Genomic DNA, 16,660 nt, shown 5'->3' on the forward strand with positions numbered 1-16,660 from the left:
TTCGTTTCCTCTCTAAACATTTTTATTTGTGTGCGTGTGAGCGATTTTGAAACAATTCTCAGCGCGGTCCCGTGAAGCAGCTTGGAAATGAGTTCGCTCTCCGTCCGCAGCCCCGATCCCTCTCGCTGTTCGCATCCCCCGTTCCCATGCGGGAGAAAACGGCCCCGGAGCGGCCACCGACCGCCCCCGGGTGAGGAGCGGCGTGGGAAGGACGCGGTTCGTTGCCCGAATCGCCGTCCGGCCCCGTTTTTCGTTTGCGGCTCCGTGATTTCGTTTCGCCCCGCAATCGCAGCGATTCAATCCGAGACTGACTTCTTCATTTATTGATTTCCTCGTGAATTGATCGTTTGATTTTCCCCGCTCTCCGCCACATCCCCAACTTCAGCTTTCGATTTTAATTATAATGATTCAGATATATCAACTTTTGGGGGGTACGACGAGAGCTGTTTCCCTCTCCCCCCCCCTCAACCCCCGCTTCTCGTCCCCGTTTTCGATGCTCGGCTCTGCGGGGCTTTGCCCGCACAGGGACGTGGGTCCGGGTTCTGCTTTTTGTGGGGCTGTTTCGTTGTCATTTGGAAAGGCAAAACTAAAGGCGCTCGTTGAGATCTCAGCTCCTGGCGGTGCTGTTACCGTTTTCCATCGAAATTCTTCTCTTTCGTAAAAGTAAAAGAAAAGGAAGAGGCGATGTGCTCTAGGAATTCAACACAGGGCTTCTCTGGTAGGGGAAATCCGGGGGATCTTGCAAGGAGAAGGAGAGACGGGAATCCGAACCAGGCGCATCTGGGCAGGCGGCTGCTTTGGAAAGGAAAAGAAAAGGACATATCGATACATTCAATTCTGTCTCCTTTCTCGGCACACCGACAGCTCCCCTTTCCCCCTCCCTTCCCCATACACATACATTTACCCACAGGACAGAAATCCCGCTGCGTATTTAGGCAGGATTGTATCTACGTTTTTATACATCCAAGCGTCCGACAGGTTTGAAGCCCCATCTGCACGCAGTGTTTGTATTCAGGCGCATGTAACCTCAGTGAAAACATTCCAATTAATTCCCTCAATTAAAAAGAAACAAGCAAAAAAGAAACCAACACGAACCCAAAGTATGTATCATTGCACAAAGCATCACTGTTGCTTCTATTTGCCTGCGCTGCCCTTCTGCCTGCGGCTATTCTATTATTTCGATAGGTGCCCATAATTGTGTTCTTGCTCTGCCTGCCCCGATCTCTCCAAGCCACATTTCCAGCTGCTCTGGAGTCCCAGTCTTAGGTTCAATGGGGACTGGGGGAGCCACTGGGAGCTGCTCCAGAGCTGGGACACATAAATCCCTTTTGCCCTTCCTTTCTTTCCCCACCTCTCTGCTCCCTAAACCTAAAGAGGAGAAATCCCTTCTGGGAGGAGGTAATTCCTTCTTTCTGAGCCCCCAGATCCTTTGCCACCAGCCAGCTCTCACTTCTCCCTGTTCAGATCCCAGCATTTAGAGGTACCTCAGAGCCCTACCCCCAAATGCATCACAAACCCAGGGCTCTGAGCTGTGTATGCCTGGGAACTCACGGGTGTGATAGGGAATATTTGGGGTATGATCTCATTTTCAGGGAGCAGAGATCTCCAGACCTCAGTGGGACTCAGTCCATTGAGCTGTCCCACATTTTCCCATTAAACCTTTAGATCCATCGGCCTCTGCCAGACACATTAGGGCAGCAGCTGGGAGAAATTCCTTTGACTGTCCCAAAGGATCAGAGTCATCCCAAAACAGATTGGGGTGCTGGGTGCCCCTCTGCGAGGTGGGCACCATTTGGGTACATGGAGAGGCTGGGCTTTCCCTGGCCATGCAGTCATGCCCGTGCTTTGATTTCATTATTTTACTCTTCCCCCCCCCACACACATCTTTTCTTTTGGCACAGCAATGAAACCTGGCGCCCGGCTGATGGTGCAAGAGATACCAATTCCCTCCCCCCCCCCCCTACACACACACATACACACACACCCTTCCAACACCACCACCTCTTTCCTCTCATCGCCGCCCACTTCCACGTGATGTGGGCAAACCACTCAGCGAGTGGGATTGGGGAGCTGGGCCACACTGGGGAGCGGGGAAAAGGGTTTTTGGGGGTGGGGGGAACACGGACAAAACCCCATTACCCCTCTGCACCCCATCGGCGCAGCAGGAGCCCGGCATCCCTTAGTCCTCTGCCTCCCTGACAACGAGGGGTGCCCCACGCGACACGGGGTGCCCCACACAGCGAGGGGACCCCTCCGGGACCCCCACCACCTCCTGCCCCCAGCACCAAGGTGGGTCTCATTCCCCATCCCCTCTCCTCCTGCTTGCTGCCGCCTCGTTAAGCCCCTTCCTCTTGGCTTCCCCCAATAACTTCCTCCTATTGTTTCTTTGGACTCAATTTTGGTTTGGGTCCAATTATTATTACTATTATTACTATTATTGTTATTATTACTGTTGTTGGTATTGATGACAGGATGGGAATTCACTCCTTTTCCCACCCCTCCACGGGATCCTTCTCCTCTATGGAGACCCCAATGGGAAGTGGGCTCACGCTAAGCCGGCGACACACCATCCCATCCCTACTCTGTATTTTGGGATGAAGCGGAGCCCCCCTAAACCCCCTTCTTTCCCCACCCTGCTGCCATCCTTACCAGCTCCTGAAGCACTGCAGGACTCGGCCTCCAGCTTCTCCCCCTTCCCTCGGCCGCTCTCCTGCTGTCCTGCCGGGTATCAGCCCTTATCTCCCAGTTATCTCTTCTGCTGCTAAATTCAGCCGGGCGGAGGGGTTCAACCTGGGGGATCTGTTGGTTCAACCCCAATCAGTTCCAAGAGTTGACTCTCCAGCCGTAGTTCTCCACCCCAACTGGTCCCGGGTTTTCTAGAATCCATCCACTGCAAAGAAAACAGCAACTCATTTTGCTTCGCTCCCCTTCCAGCACCGTTTAGTGGGGTTTTGCCTTTGTGAGCAAAGAAACTGAGCTTTCTGTTCCCAAAACCAAAGGACGCAGCACTCGCTCTGTCCTACAGCCCAACCCCACGTCCCCAGTGGGTCCCCCACGTGTGAAAAGAGCATTACAACCCTGTGGGAGGGGGAATTGGGCAGGGGGCTGCTCCCCACTGAAACGAAGGCACTGTTCAGCCCCTGCTCGTGGCTGTGGGTTGACACGGACACACGTGGGGCAGAGCAGCTGGGGGCCAAGCAAAAGCTTAACTTAATTCCCACCCCACCACACCCCCCCCAGACCCCTCCCTGTAGTTCTCAGCTTCCCCACATCAAACATCAGCTCCGGGGTGGGGGGGGGTGGGGGGCATTAGCAGCTTAAAGCACCGGCCCTACCTGCGGGACAAAGGTTTTGCTCCAGGGCTTCTCTGTCTCTCACCTTTCCCGGCTGCTCCCCCCCTTTCTTGACTTTTCTATCACACTTCCCCCTCCTCCCCCCTCATCACAAGCCCTAGGCCTTGCTCTAACCTCCTTATCCCCCCCACCCCGCCCCGAGGTGGGTTCCTGCATCCCCTTCTCACAGCCCGGTGCTGGTGTAGGACGGGCCGGGGGGGGGGGGGGGGGTGGAGGGGGGGGTTGGACGGGGAGGAGACTGCCCGAGGGTTTTAAGCAGCCCGGCCCCACTGTTGAGGGGGGGGGGGAGCCGATGGATGGAGCCCGGTGGGAGAAGCTAAGGCCAAGCAAGAGCTAAAGGGACCAGGACTGCTGGCTGGGGGCCTGCTGAACGTGGGGAAGGTGGGTGGCGGGGAGGGGGGGGTGAAGGACAAAATCCCATTGCCGGCCACAGTTCGGTCAGGGCGGCGAGGTTGGACCCACGCGACACCGCTTTATCTGCCTCCAGCGCTGGAGAAGGGAATCGGGGTTGTTCGTCCCCTCCCCATCGCTCTGGATTGCACTCGGAGACCCATCTGGGGTTTGGGGGGCCCCGCTGCGAGATGTACCAGAGCTTAGCCATGGCGGCAAACCCCGGCCCCCCATCCTACGAAGGGGCAGGTGGCTTCATGCACAGCGCTGCCGCCGCATCCCCTGTCTACGTGCCCACCACCAGGGTCCCCTCCATGCTCCCCAGCCTGCCCTACCTGCCCAGCAGCGGCTCTTCCCAGCAAGCCAGCCCCGTCTCCAGCCACTCCATCTGGACTCAACCCGGAGCCGAAAGCGCTGCATACAACCCTGGATCTTCTCACCCGCCCGTGTCACCTCGCTTCTCCTTCTCCACCAGCACTCCCATCCCTTCCACCTCATCGCGGGATGCCGCAGCGGCTTACAGCAGCTCCTTGAGCCTTTCTGCTAACGGGAGGGAGCAATACAGCCGGGGCTTCGGCAGCTCCTACTCCAGCCCTTACCCAGCGTATGTGAGCCCCGAAATGGCCACCACTTGGACTTCTTCACCCTTCGACAGCCCCATGCTGCACAACCTGCAGAGCAGAGGGACGCCCGCGGCCGCCCGGCACGCCAACATTGGTGAGCACACCACCCTGGGGCAGGGATGGGGTGGGAGAAGGGAGAAGGGAGAAGGGAAAAGGCAGGAGAGAGAAGGGAGGAGGGAGGGTTTCACTCTGTGCGCTCCCCAAATCTCTATCCGCACATCCTTCTCTCCGGAGAGTTTTGGATGCATGGATCGACTGCCAGAGATGCAAAATTGCTGGGGGTTCCCTATGGGTTGTGCCGTGATGGATGCAAAAAGTTTCCAAGGGACACGGTTCCAGAAGTAAAAATGCAGAAGTGAAATGGAGGTAGGCCTGGAAAGGCCAGAAATCACGTGCCGAGCTCCTGTGGAAGGGTTTGCTCTGCAAATAGCTCCATGGGCACTGTGGGGCCATCCCATTGCAGTCTGTAGGAGCACACAGGCAGCCCCTTCACGGGCTTGGTTTCAGTGCAGAAGGGGGAAATTTAGGAACTGAATGAAATGAGAGAAATTCAGCATGTGAATCTCAGCTCTCACCCTCGGGCTGCTTAGTGCCGTGTCCTCTTTGTGATTTTTAGGAGGGCTGGTTAGAGGCTTCGAGAAGGTGATAGAGATGAAGAAACACATCCACTTTCATTCTTACAGCCTCTTGCACTCGCTTTGGCTTTTTTGGGGTGTCCTGGATGGATCAGCACAGCCAAGTGCCCCAGAATTGGACTTCAGAGTCCTGGTTGCCAAAATCCCATATGGGATCCCTTGAGCCGATCCCCGTTTGTGGCCGACACCCAAATTTCCATAAGCAGCCCTGTCCTAAAACCAAGGAAATTGCCCCACAGGGCTTAACATATCACTGTTGTATTTTGGGTAGAGTAAAATGAGAAATGGGGAGAAGAGCGAGGCCGAGGGGCTGCCCTTATAGGTCTCTTTCTGTTGCCCACGATCTCTTCGTGGAGGTATCGCTGTGCTTTGGAGTTAACAAAACGAAAGGCAAATGGCTCGCGTTTGTTGGCTGGTAAATTTCAGGATTGCACTTTTTAACCTGCATTTTAGAGGGCACATTTCCCATCTCATCCCATGAGGTTTTCTCTGTTTTTTGTGTTATTTTTAGGCGTTATCAAAGTGAAAGTTGGGTGTCAGCGAAGGCTTGGCCCTGCTTTCTTTGAGCATTAAGAGACTGCTTAAAATGGGGAACAGAGCATCTACAAGGATAAAAGGCCATTGAGGTTTTGGGAAGCTGTGTGATGGTGAATGTGCAGGAAACCCAGGAGCTGAATTGGATCACTTATGCATTTCTATTTGACTACCGTGGCATCTCTTCCTATGGGAAAAAAAAATATCCCGCCTTTACGCAGTGGTCGCAGATGAGTTCTTAGCCATGAAAACCCCTTAGGAAAATGAAATGATCAACACGAAGACTTGCAGCTGCAGAAATACTGGGCAGCTTTCAGGTGATTTGGTTGTTCCAAGCGCCACACTGAGCAGAGCTCTGCGCCGTTGCCCCGTGGCTGTGGCCTCCCCGTGCTTTGTGCCGGGCTCTCACGTCGCACCGCGCCGATGGGGTGAAGCTGCCCAAAATTCAGGGTGCAGACAGAAATGGGGATGGCGGGGAAGGCAGCTCCTTGGTGGGCAGCTCAGGACATGCTGGAGCCCGAGCTCTTTCCTTGGCCTTTCCTTAGGATATTTTCTTTCTCTGCACAATCTCTGGGTGGAAACGTAACCCTTGGCGCAAGGCTCTGTTAAAACAAGCAGTCTTTGCCGCACTTCCATTTTCCTCCAGCGATTTTGCTTAGTGGAAAATGCCACCTTTGGACAGCGCTAATTGCAGGGCGGTCTGCCAGTACCATAATATTAATTATTATTACTAATGAAGATCAAGTGTGTGCAGACGTAGCTGGAATTGCAGACTCATAAATGTACTCTCCGCAATTGGGAACGGCATTTATTTCTCACTGATAAAAAGTGCTGCAGGAAAAGCTCAGTGAAACTGCACTCGAAGGTGATAGAAAACAATACTAAAAGAAATGCTTTCTTGCTTTTCCCCAGTAGGAAGGATTTGGGGTGCCATAGCAGCTCCGTGGTATAAAAAAGCAGTCTGGGAAGCATAAATAAATATAGGGAAAAATGAAAATAAAAGAATGGTGCGTGTTCACGATGCCACGCTTGGGCTTCTGGAGGTTTGGGGTTGCACTCCATTACCCCGCAGGGAGGATCGGAGCTGGCAGCCTGAGGCCGTGAACTTGCTGTAGGTGTGGGGATGGGACATGGGCTGTACCCTTCCAGGAGCCCCTCCTGCTGCTCCCAGCTGCCCTGAAATCCCTGAAATCCACCCCAAAACCAGTGCAGAAGAGCAGCTCAATATTTCCCCCTGGCCAGGCGGAGACAAGTGTGGATTGAGGCAATTTGCACCACGGGGACGGCAGACAGACGCTGCTTCCCCATCCCACTGCGATCCCATTGCAGTTTGATTGCATTTCTTCAGTGCAGCGGGTGCAAACTTCTGCAAAACAGAATAAAAACGGAAGCAAAGTAGAAAGAGTTTTTGTTTGTTTGCTGCTGCTTTTATTTTTTCTCGCTGTTGTTTTGATTTTCCTTTACTTTTTTTTCTCCAGCAGTCCAAAGGGGGCTGAATTTTGCTGTTGCTCTTAGAAGCACAGCAGGGCATGGGGCATTTTATAGAATCATGGGATCGTGGGACCATAGGGTTGTAGAACTGTAGAAACAGTGAATCACCAAATTATAGTAGAACTGTATTGTAGAATGGTAGAATCGTAGAATCAATGGATTGTGGAGTTGTAGAAACACAGAGCTGTGGAATCAGAGGGTCGTATAATCATAGAATCATTGACTCACAGAGCCATAGGATCGTAGGTTGTCGAATCATGGCATCAGAACCACAGGAAGGGCAGCTGCTGGAACTTTGCATTTCATTCCATCTTTTGCCAAGTCCCCAGCCAGGCATTGCAGAGATCAAAGCCCTGAGCAGACGCTGTGCTCGGTTGGAAAATGTTGTGGGGTGTTTTTGGGTTTTTTTGGTTTTTTTTTTTGGTGCTGTTGGGAGATTGGGAACCAGATCTTAACGCTTTCCCATAGGGATGTGAAGAGCTTTGCCTGGTAGCATCCCCGGGCTGGTGACTCATTGCCTTCACAACACCCCCTGCCCTACCCGCAGATGCCCCGGGGCAGCAGTGGGAAGGATGAGGTCCGGCTTTTGCTCAAAGGCACCACTCTGAACACTTCAGCTTTGGGGTGAGGGAAGCATCCCAGGATGCTTTCTCCTTCAACTCCTTTCCCCTTTGCAAAAATTCACCGCTGAGAGAAAATGGATCAATCACAGCCCTCCACAATTGTGGCCATAGAGCACAGTCTGGAACCTGGGGTAAAACCCACAGAATTAAGGGATAGAGATGCAGGGTTTGAGTGTGCTATTCTTTTCATTACCCCCTTCGCATCCCCAAACAACATATTTCAAACTGCAAATAAAGTGGCAACAATAGATTAATGATGTAGATTCATCACTGGAAACAGCGCTTTAATTACTCAGTGCAAACAGGCATGTTGCACAGAGCAGCTGTGGTGCAGTATGTGCAACATCATGTATTAGAGATTTTGTATATATATTTATGTATATATATTTACAAAGCAGTGGAATTGAAGGCAATGGGAAATGGCTCCAAGTCCAACACTTTATCAAACCACGACTCGTTTTTTTTTTCTCCTCTCAATACGAACTTCAATGCATGTCTTTATCACTGTAAAAAAAAAAAAGCAGTGATTTCTTTCTTCAGAGCACAGCCCATCATTCTCTGTCTCCACATTTATTTCCATCAGTTTTGGGGGGGAAATATATGAAATCTTTGGAAATAGATGAGGGTTTATCAGGGGGCGTTTAGCAGAGGGAATTGGACCCAATCCTGTTGCTTCTGTGCTCTTCTGATGATGGAGGAACCTTGGCTCAACCGGCAGAGGTGCTTCTCTCTTATCTCAAATGGAGAAATTTCCTTTTTTTTTTTTTTTTTCTTTTTCTTTTTTGAATGGAAAACCCCAATGGGAGCTTGGAAACACTGGCCTGGAAAAATCTTCCCCTTGCAGCAATGCACGGGCTAGCAAATAAATCCCAAGCCAGGTGAAAAAGCAGCAGGAGCCCCGCGAGGTGAGCAGGGATCCGTGCTTGGAGGTCGGCAGTGTTGGGGCTGTGAGAATAAGGATGTGAAAAAAGGCAATTTTCAGCATACACAGACACAAAACCAAGAGTTAAGAGCATTGCTAAAGTAGAAAACTCCAAACTTTCAATGCTTTCTCATTGCCGAAGGGCTGTGGATTGCAATTTTGCTCCTTGAGACCTGCTGAGCTTTAGGCGGATAGGGAAAAAGGACTGAAGGCAGACCAGGTTTTTTTTGGACATTTTGTCCCCAAATTCCTTTCCACATCTATAAGCCTGGTGTGCCCTTTCGTATTGCTTGCTTACCAAAAAGGGGTGCAGAGACGGGGCTCGTGGTGCTGCTGGGAGCAGAGGAAGATGCACGCCGATGTTTGCAATGCGGCTGCACTGCCGAAACCCGAAGGCTGAGTTGTATCAGGGTGGCTTGCTGGGCACAAGAGACGTGTGTCATTATTCAGAGGCTGGGGAATATTCAGCTGTTCCCCCCGCAGATGGGTCCCGAGCTCCCGCTGCCTTCAGGCTGTCTGGCAGGAAGGTGTAAATCTGCTTTTCGCGCGCGGCTGCAAAACGCCGCTTAAATAAGCGGGGAAATAGGAGAAAACGTGCTTCTGCATCCCAAATGACGCCAAATAACAATCAAATCTCAACCTAATGTTGGAGGGGGGTTTGCTCGTTTTGGGAGGGTGAGGGAAAAATCAAACCCTTGGGCCAATGTTGCTTAGAGCTGCCTGTTACCGTCCTGCAGCACAGCGAAATATTAAACCCCTCCAACCTTCCACGAGCCGCCCTCACATGATCGGTCACGGTGACCGGTCCGAGCTGTAAATACATCCATAATGACAATTAAAGCCAATTATCTGCCATTCCTGAGCAGTGAGGTCCTCAGACGCGGGTGCTCACATGTGCGTGACAGCGGCTGAAAATAATTCCATCGTCATTGCCTCTTGCAATGGGGGACGAGCAAATGGAAGGCTCTTTTGGAAATCCCTGTGCTGTGCATGCTTTGTAAGGTCTCCTCAGAGGTGGTTGCAGGAATGGGGTTTTTCCATGGGGGTGTTCAGGTTTTTGGGGTTTTGTTTAGGGAAAGCATAGCGTGGAGGAGAGGTCCTGGCGGCTGGGCTGTGTTTGCAAAATTTCCCGCATGCCCGAGCAAAGGCAACCCATGCACTTGGTTGAGATTTCTCTCTCTGTGCACAAGCAGGAGTTGGGATCTCTCCCCCAGGCAAAGATTCCTGAGCCTAGCAGGGATCTGACCCCGTCATCGGCGCTGAAACGGCTCAGCCTTCCTTCTGCTGTTGGCAGCGCCTGGGTTTTAAAGCCAAGTTTGGGGCAGCACCAACTGGAAGTAAAAGCTGATTTGTTTATTTATTTATTTGCTTGCCAAGATGTGCTTAGTGATATTTATTTTTCCTGGCTGTTTTCCGGCATGGTGATGGTTTTGGTTAGTTCTCTTTGGTGGCTCTGGGCACCCATAGTCCCTGTAGGACTCAGGAGGAGCAAATCTGTGTCTTTCTGCTGCTTAAATAAGGAAAGTATTGTGAGCCAAGCATCCTGTCCCAGTGCTCAGACCCTGTGCACTGCCCCGTGCCTCAGTTTCCCCACTGGGTCCATCCAGGTATTCCCAGCCTTCTCTCAGGAGGTGTGCTGTACTCATCACAGGTACCACGTTTCCTTTTGGATTTGCATCTGGAAAGCAAACATTTTAAACACTGAAAACAGCACAAAACAAAGCAACACCACCACAACATCTTGCCTGCTCTGAGCTGAAAGCATCCCCATCTGAAAGCAAAAGAGGCTGAGAGCTGGTGCAGAGGAGCAGTCCCCTGTAAATGACTGGGGACCTGCAGCTTTTCTCCCAGTACTTTCCTTTTCCTTTTTGGAAGGGTTTGCATGGGGCAGCACAAAGGGTTTTGCTGATTTGCTTTTAATTTTTGCGACCTGTAAAGCTGGCGAGCCCCTTATCAGAGCCAGCTGGGCTCCACAGCCTTGGGAGGGAATTGGAAATTCAGCCTGTTTGTGAAGGAAGGGAAAAAATAATTCATGGAAAGCCAGGGAAAGCGAGTTTTCCATCAGTGGGGAAGGGGCAGCTGGAGCAGGGGTGCGTGTGGCTGAGCTCTTCCCTCCTGGTATCGGCTGCTTCTAACCCTGGGATCACAAAAGCCCTGTCTGGAAATGTCTCCTAATCCCTGGAGATGAGGTGGGTGTCTGATGGGAGCATCTCAGGAGGAATCCTGCCTCCATCTTCTGGAGCCGTGTTATTATTATCCGGCTGTAGGTGTCCCTGTTCATTGCAGGGAGTTGGACCAGATGGCCTGTAAAGGTCCCTTCCAGCTCAAATGATTCCAGTATTCTGTGATTACGTGTGAGGCTCTGCTTTTGCACAAAGGGAAAGGTGCAGATTTGGGGCAATGGGAAAGATGGGAAACCTTAATTCCTGTGTGCTCATACTCCAGAAGAAACAAAAAATGCATATTTTAGTTTACAAGCCAAGCTATTGGGTTTGCAAGCCAAAGAGCCGCCGTCATTCAACATTCAGGACTCAAAGTGCTGGAGCTGTAAAAAAGAACAGTAAGGAAGTGAGCCCCAGCCATCAGGGCTCCTCTGAACCACCCACTCGGCTCCAGGTGTCTGCAATGGGTTTGGGGAAGGCACGCTGGCCACTGGGAAGGCTGCTGAGCTGGGACATGCTGGGTGCTGCAGCTGCTTGGGGGGTATCTTCTCCTCGTGGTCTCCTGGGCTGGGAGGATCATAGAATCATAGATAGAATTGCTTGGGTTGGAAGGGACCTCAAGGATCATCCAGTTCCAACCTCCTGTCACAGGCACGGCTGTCAATCACTGAACTGGGCACTAGACTGGGCTGCTCAGGGCACCCTCGTGTTCTGGATTCTGGGCACAACTGAGGTTTTTCTACATGGGTTTCCTATATTCAGTCCTTCCTTTTGTCCCCTCCCAGAGGACGGGCGGGCTGCGTGCCCCTCGCCCCCTCTGCAGCCATTTCTATGCCCAACATCCCGTCAGACTCTGTCACCTCCCTTCACGCGCGATCAATAACAACGAGTGAGCAGGTTAATTATAATCACAGAATAAACGCCGCGGTCTCAAAGTTCACTCCACTCGAGCAGCGTTTCAAAACGAGTGGACGACGCCAAGAAACTTTCATTGATTCCTCTGGGACAGGTGTGGGAGTTTGAACCTGTCCCCAAGCTGATCTGATTCTAGACTACTCCATTTTGTTCCTTATCTCAACTTTCGCCTATCTTATAATGTCTGTTATTTTAGATAAAAAGTCCAATCAATTGGGTTAGAAAAAACTGCAAGTTGCATGTTGCCCTGATAAGTCGGGTACCTGCCTGGGCTGCACTTTCTGAATGCTGAGCTGACCTCTGCAGATACTTTATCACAGAATCACCCTGTCCATTGCCCAGCATGGCTCTGAGCTGCCTTCCCATCCAGAATGAGGCATCAAAGAAGAGAAGGGAAGGGACAGGGGTCAGACAGCTCCATATCACCATAGACAAAGGTTCTGCTTTTGCCTGTCTGTCTTCTTATAGGGGTCCTATAGCCCTAGCTCAGCGTGGTGGGACTACGAGCTGGGCTCTGAGCCTCAAAGTCCAAATGAATGAGCTAAAAATATGGGGCAGGGGCCCCAGTGTGTACACAGACATCACATTTAACACTGTCATGGGGCTCTGACGAATTAAGCAATGTATAACCTCCATAGTTCATCTATTACTATACATGGTATATACATATTTTATAGTATATAACCTATGCATCTATATATGTGTGTATGCATTCTATTTGTGCATATATGGTATATATATCTAATATAACATATAGTTATGTTCTGTATAGCCACAGAATAATAATTCTAATAACAAAAGCAAGGAGAACTGATTCACAATGCTTCTTGCTTGCTAAAGCAGCATTCTTTAGGGTATAGTATACCTATATGAATAGATATGTCTATACACGCTTGTTTGTGCATACACACATACATGTTTGTATAATATATATGCAATAATAATAATACAAATAGTTTTATTCCTACAAGCAAGACTGACTGAGATAAAAATCCTTCATAGAATCGTAGAATCATGAAGGTTGGAAAAGACCATTAAGATCATCTAGTCCAAGTGCTGACTGTGGCAGTGTGGCAGAACTGCAGGTTGCAAGGGATGCCAGGGGATGTCCAGTCCAACCTGCCCAAAGGAGGTCAACCACCTCCATTGGCTGAGATCTGCATTAGCTCTGACTCTGTCATGATGAGGCTTGGAAATGCCCGGGGGTAAATATGCTCTCACCTCTCTGGGTAACCAACTCACCTCCTAATTAAACTCTTATTCTAATGCCCAGCTCGTCCCTTGTGTCTTCTCCCACTATTGAGAAGAGTTTGCCTGTTGTCAGCCACACCCAGATAACTTCTCCCTAATACTTCTTTGTCATGACCCTAAATAGAATCAGTTTCCTGGGCCTAGAACTGGCTCTGTCTTTAGTCCACTTAGGTCACTTCCATAGACAGACAGATGGCTACCATCAAACAGATGCTGCAGTAGATGCATGAACCACAGAGCATTGGGTTCCAGTGGTTTAAGGACTTTCAGCTCAATCTGCTGGGCTCCAGCAGCCCGAGAGCACATGAAGGCTGTGTCATGCTGGAAGATGAACCAGAAGCATTGGAAATCCAAAGTTTTCCTTGGCTCCGATGCTCTGCATTTTTCCACCATCACCCTTTCCCCTGCAGTCAGCAAAGTGGAGCCTCTGCTAAGGCTCTTATTTGGAGATGGGATGTATTTCAAGGAGGAAAGCACTGGCTGATTTTCCTTTGTCTACTGAGAGAAAGACCATTTCCAGGTCCCTGCTGCCAAACAGACCCCATCCATGAGCAATCCGTGCTAATCTGAGATTTGTTAAAAAATATTTGGACAGTTGATAAGCAGAGGAATCTCCTGTTTATCAGAAGAGCCCCAGATATTTACAAGTGTAAGAACTGTAAGTAGGATGAAGAAAGGGGAGGTCACCTTGGTGGGTGGGATCAGGTCTGCAACCCAGCAAAAGAAAGCAGGCCCTTGGAGCTCACTTGTGAATGTCTTTGCCATCATCACGAGTTGTCATCCAAGGGGTGGCCAGCAAATTCTCAGAGCAACAACAGCTTTTGCTGCTCTCTTTTGGGATAAGCTTTTTGCAGGATGTGATGGATGAGCTTGTGGCTGGTGGTGCCAGCAGCTGCTGATGGGGCAGGAGTAAGCAGGTAGGGATGGGCAGGAGGAACAAATGGGTCTGCTTATTACACCATTGTATGGGCTTGTGCACAAATAGGGTGCTGAGGTGGCTGTGATCTAACATGCGTCCAGTATGTCTGTCATCACAATAGCCTTCGTCCTGCATGCGTATATGCACTAGTATCTATATGTGAGTGATCTTCCCAATGGACATGGGAAAAGGATGGCCTTACTCTAAGGTAGCACAAGGAGTGTTTGCTGGATCTCCAGCCCATGTGCAGACATAGGACCCTACATCCTTAGAAGTGTTTGCATTTGTCTCCTGGACAGCAGGCAACGTGTCTTTTGGGTTTGAGCCATGGTACTTCAGTGTGTGTGTGTCCCATGCAGTTCTGGTACAATATTTAGGCTTGAGGGTTTGAGGCCTGGTGATGCTGGAGAGCTTTTCCAATAAACCAGCTTGGCCAGCCCCCAGTACCACCTCTTGCTCCTTCCCGAAACCATATGCTGAGACATTCCTGGAGCAGTGCTTTGGTTGTTCTCCACACTCCCTTGCAATAGACACACAGTGGGTGAGCCTTTCCCTTCTCACAAGGGACAAACAATGTCACAAGGAGATGACTTGCTCAAGCGAAGCTTATTGCAAAGCCAAGGCTGAACCCGACTCCAGGCACCAGATTTGACCAACCTTCCCCTTACATCCCTCTAGCACATGATTTCAGCTGGTCCCTTGGCTGCTTCTACCTCTACTGTCCTTCAAGCTGGGGAAAACATATCCATGAAGGAAAGGAATATGCTTGGCTGTTGGCAAAGCTCTGTGCCATAGACCTTGGCTCACCGCAGGCAGAGCGGGGAGCTTTGCAGGGGAGGGACGCGATGTTCCCTTTGCCTTGACGTGAAACATTTGGCCTGGGAACAGTTGTACAGGAACAGTCTCGCTCTGGTTTTTCACAAGGCAAAGGGGAAACACGTTTTGCCTTTTCAAAAGTGGCGTGTGGCTCAGCCTGATTGTAGGATGAAAGCTTCCTATGCAATAGAGTGGGGTCCTTGGGTTTGCAGGGGGAATACTGCTTAGTCTAAGCAGACAGTTCAAGGTGGGGAGTTCTCCCCCTTCTCCATTGCCTGTAGATCAGCAACCACACAGGTGATGTCAGGTGTTAACGCAGATCACCAGTGAGTGGGGAACTGCATTCCCAGCAGCAACTGGGAAGTACCCAGCAACTGATGGGTACTCTTTGCAGTCCCCCTGCCAACAACATATCTGGGCCCTCTTAGTCTCTAAAACAGTGAGTAAGTGGGCAAATCTTGCCCCAAAGCTGTCAGAGGGGAATCAGACAGAGAATGGGAAGGGGGAGAAAAAGCCAATGGGCAGAATCTGTTTTTACAGAAACATGCTCAGCTCCACTAGCTGATAAAGCACAAGGGCTTTCTGTTCCCCATCTGCATGCCAAGCTGATGATGCCCCCATAGAAAAGGGAGTCTCTGACAGCTTTCTCTTGGCTGCAGATCTCTTTCAGGCATAAATGTGGGCTCTCTTATTTACAGTCATTCCCTATTTCTTCTGCTTTTGTCTCTCCTTGTTTTCTGCTGCTCTGTTTTCCTTCCCAGTCTAGCCCTGCTCAGACTCAGTACTGCAACAAGAAGCAGTTTTAACAGCTGTGATCTGACCAGAATGTTTCTAGTGGTTTTCTTTTAGCACATAAAGCTTCAGCTCCTGGAGTCATGCAATTCAAGGGAGACTCTCAACCCATTTAAGAGATGTGACTTTCAGCTCCAACAGCTGCAGCAAAACATTGATTAAAAGGACCCTGAAAGGGCAGAAACTGTAGGAAGGACTTCCACACTGTCACTTTTTTTGATGGAAACTGTCTTAGGATTTGGGATAAATTATCCTCAACAGACAGGAATGGTAAATCCCATTTCCCTTTGCCATGCTGTCGTGGCTGTCCCTTGAATCAGAAGGTGCTGGTGACTTGGGACCTTCTCAGAGCCCAGGGTGTCCATGTGTCCAAGGGCCCAATGTCCTGTGTCTCGGCTGCTGGTGCCCCCAAGAGTCCATCTGGGATTCTGTATACACAGAAACGTGGCTCTCACCTCTTATCATAACAAATTGTTTTAGGAAACTGCTTCTCTGCAGGGAAAACTGCTCTCAGGCTCTGTTTAGAGCCTCTAAGTGCCTGGCTGTGTTTGAAGGACAGCTTCTCTTTTGCTGAGTTGCTTCATTGGCTTGAGAAGACACTTCTGCAGGGAGAAATGTTGATATTAAATATCCCTCCAGCTGTAAACAAAACTCCAGTGCTATATTAATGGAAGTCTCTTTCTCCCCAGCAAATAGAGAGGGGTTGAGGGCAGGAAGGGGCTGGAGGGCAGAAGAAAGGAGACAACCTTGTTGCTGTATCTCATGCAGGTCTGACCTAAATGTGTGCAAGAAGGGCTCTTTGTCTCCTTCTAGAGGCTGGTTTGGGAACGGAAACTCTAAACTCAAAATCTCTCCTTCAGCGGTGCTCATACTGTTTAATTCCTCTGAGTACTGATCCTTTGGGTTCACCTGCTGAAGGTGATTTCTCCTAGGATGAGAAATTTAAGGTTGTTAAAGAAAAGCCCTGCCTCACAGTCAGAAGGTACAGGCTTAGGAATGGGTATACTGGTAGATTTGGGGTTGCGAGAGGTGGGCAAAGGACCCAGTGAGGGACATTCAAGCTCCCTTCAGATTCAAGCCTTGGGCAATATCCCCTTGATCAACTTGGTTATGTGAGGGTATCTGATTCTCTTGCCTGGAAAGGCAGAAGTACTCAGATTTCAAGAAGGCTGTATCCTCTGTGGAGGAAGATGCTGTCATGCCCCAGTCATGCTGGGAATACTGCCTGTAGGTG

General features: G+C 50.3%; 1 protein-coding gene and 1 long non-coding RNA gene across 5 annotated transcripts in view; one reads left to right on the forward strand and one right to left on the reverse strand.

Moving 5' to 3' along the window:
- LOC107312396 lies at positions 1-3,529 on the reverse strand. Of its 2 annotated transcripts, none has more exons than XR_001554487.2 (3): positions 3,336-3,529; positions 2,650-2,890; positions 1-795 (listed from the first exon to the last, which is right to left on the reverse strand). It is a non-coding gene; the product is annotated as an uncharacterized LOC107312396 (long non-coding RNA). The 2 variants fall into 2 exon arrangements; XR_004306575.1 differs by having other exon boundaries at positions 1-792; positions 3,336-3,528.
- Positions 2,079-16,660, forward strand: part of GATA4 (GATA binding protein 4) — a 26,512-nt gene continuing 11,930 nt past the window's right edge. Inside the window, exons 1-2 of one of the 3 annotated variants that reach the window (XM_032443484.1) lie at positions 2,079-2,289; positions 4,219-4,460. In XM_032443484.1, coding sequence (XP_032299375.1) covers positions 4,364-4,460 — 97 coding nt within the window. In that variant the 5' untranslated portion in view covers positions 2,079-2,289; positions 4,219-4,363. Of the gene's footprint in view, positions 2,290-3,637; positions 4,461-16,660 lie in introns of those variants that run through there. The other 2 variants (XM_015859787.2, XM_015859786.2) reach the window with 2 other exon arrangements.

This window comes from Coturnix japonica, chromosome 3 (assembly GCF_001577835.2).
Source record: "Coturnix japonica isolate 7356 chromosome 3, Coturnix japonica 2.1, whole genome shotgun sequence".
NCBI classification, from domain to species: Eukaryota; Metazoa; Chordata; class Aves; order Galliformes; family Phasianidae; genus Coturnix; species Coturnix japonica.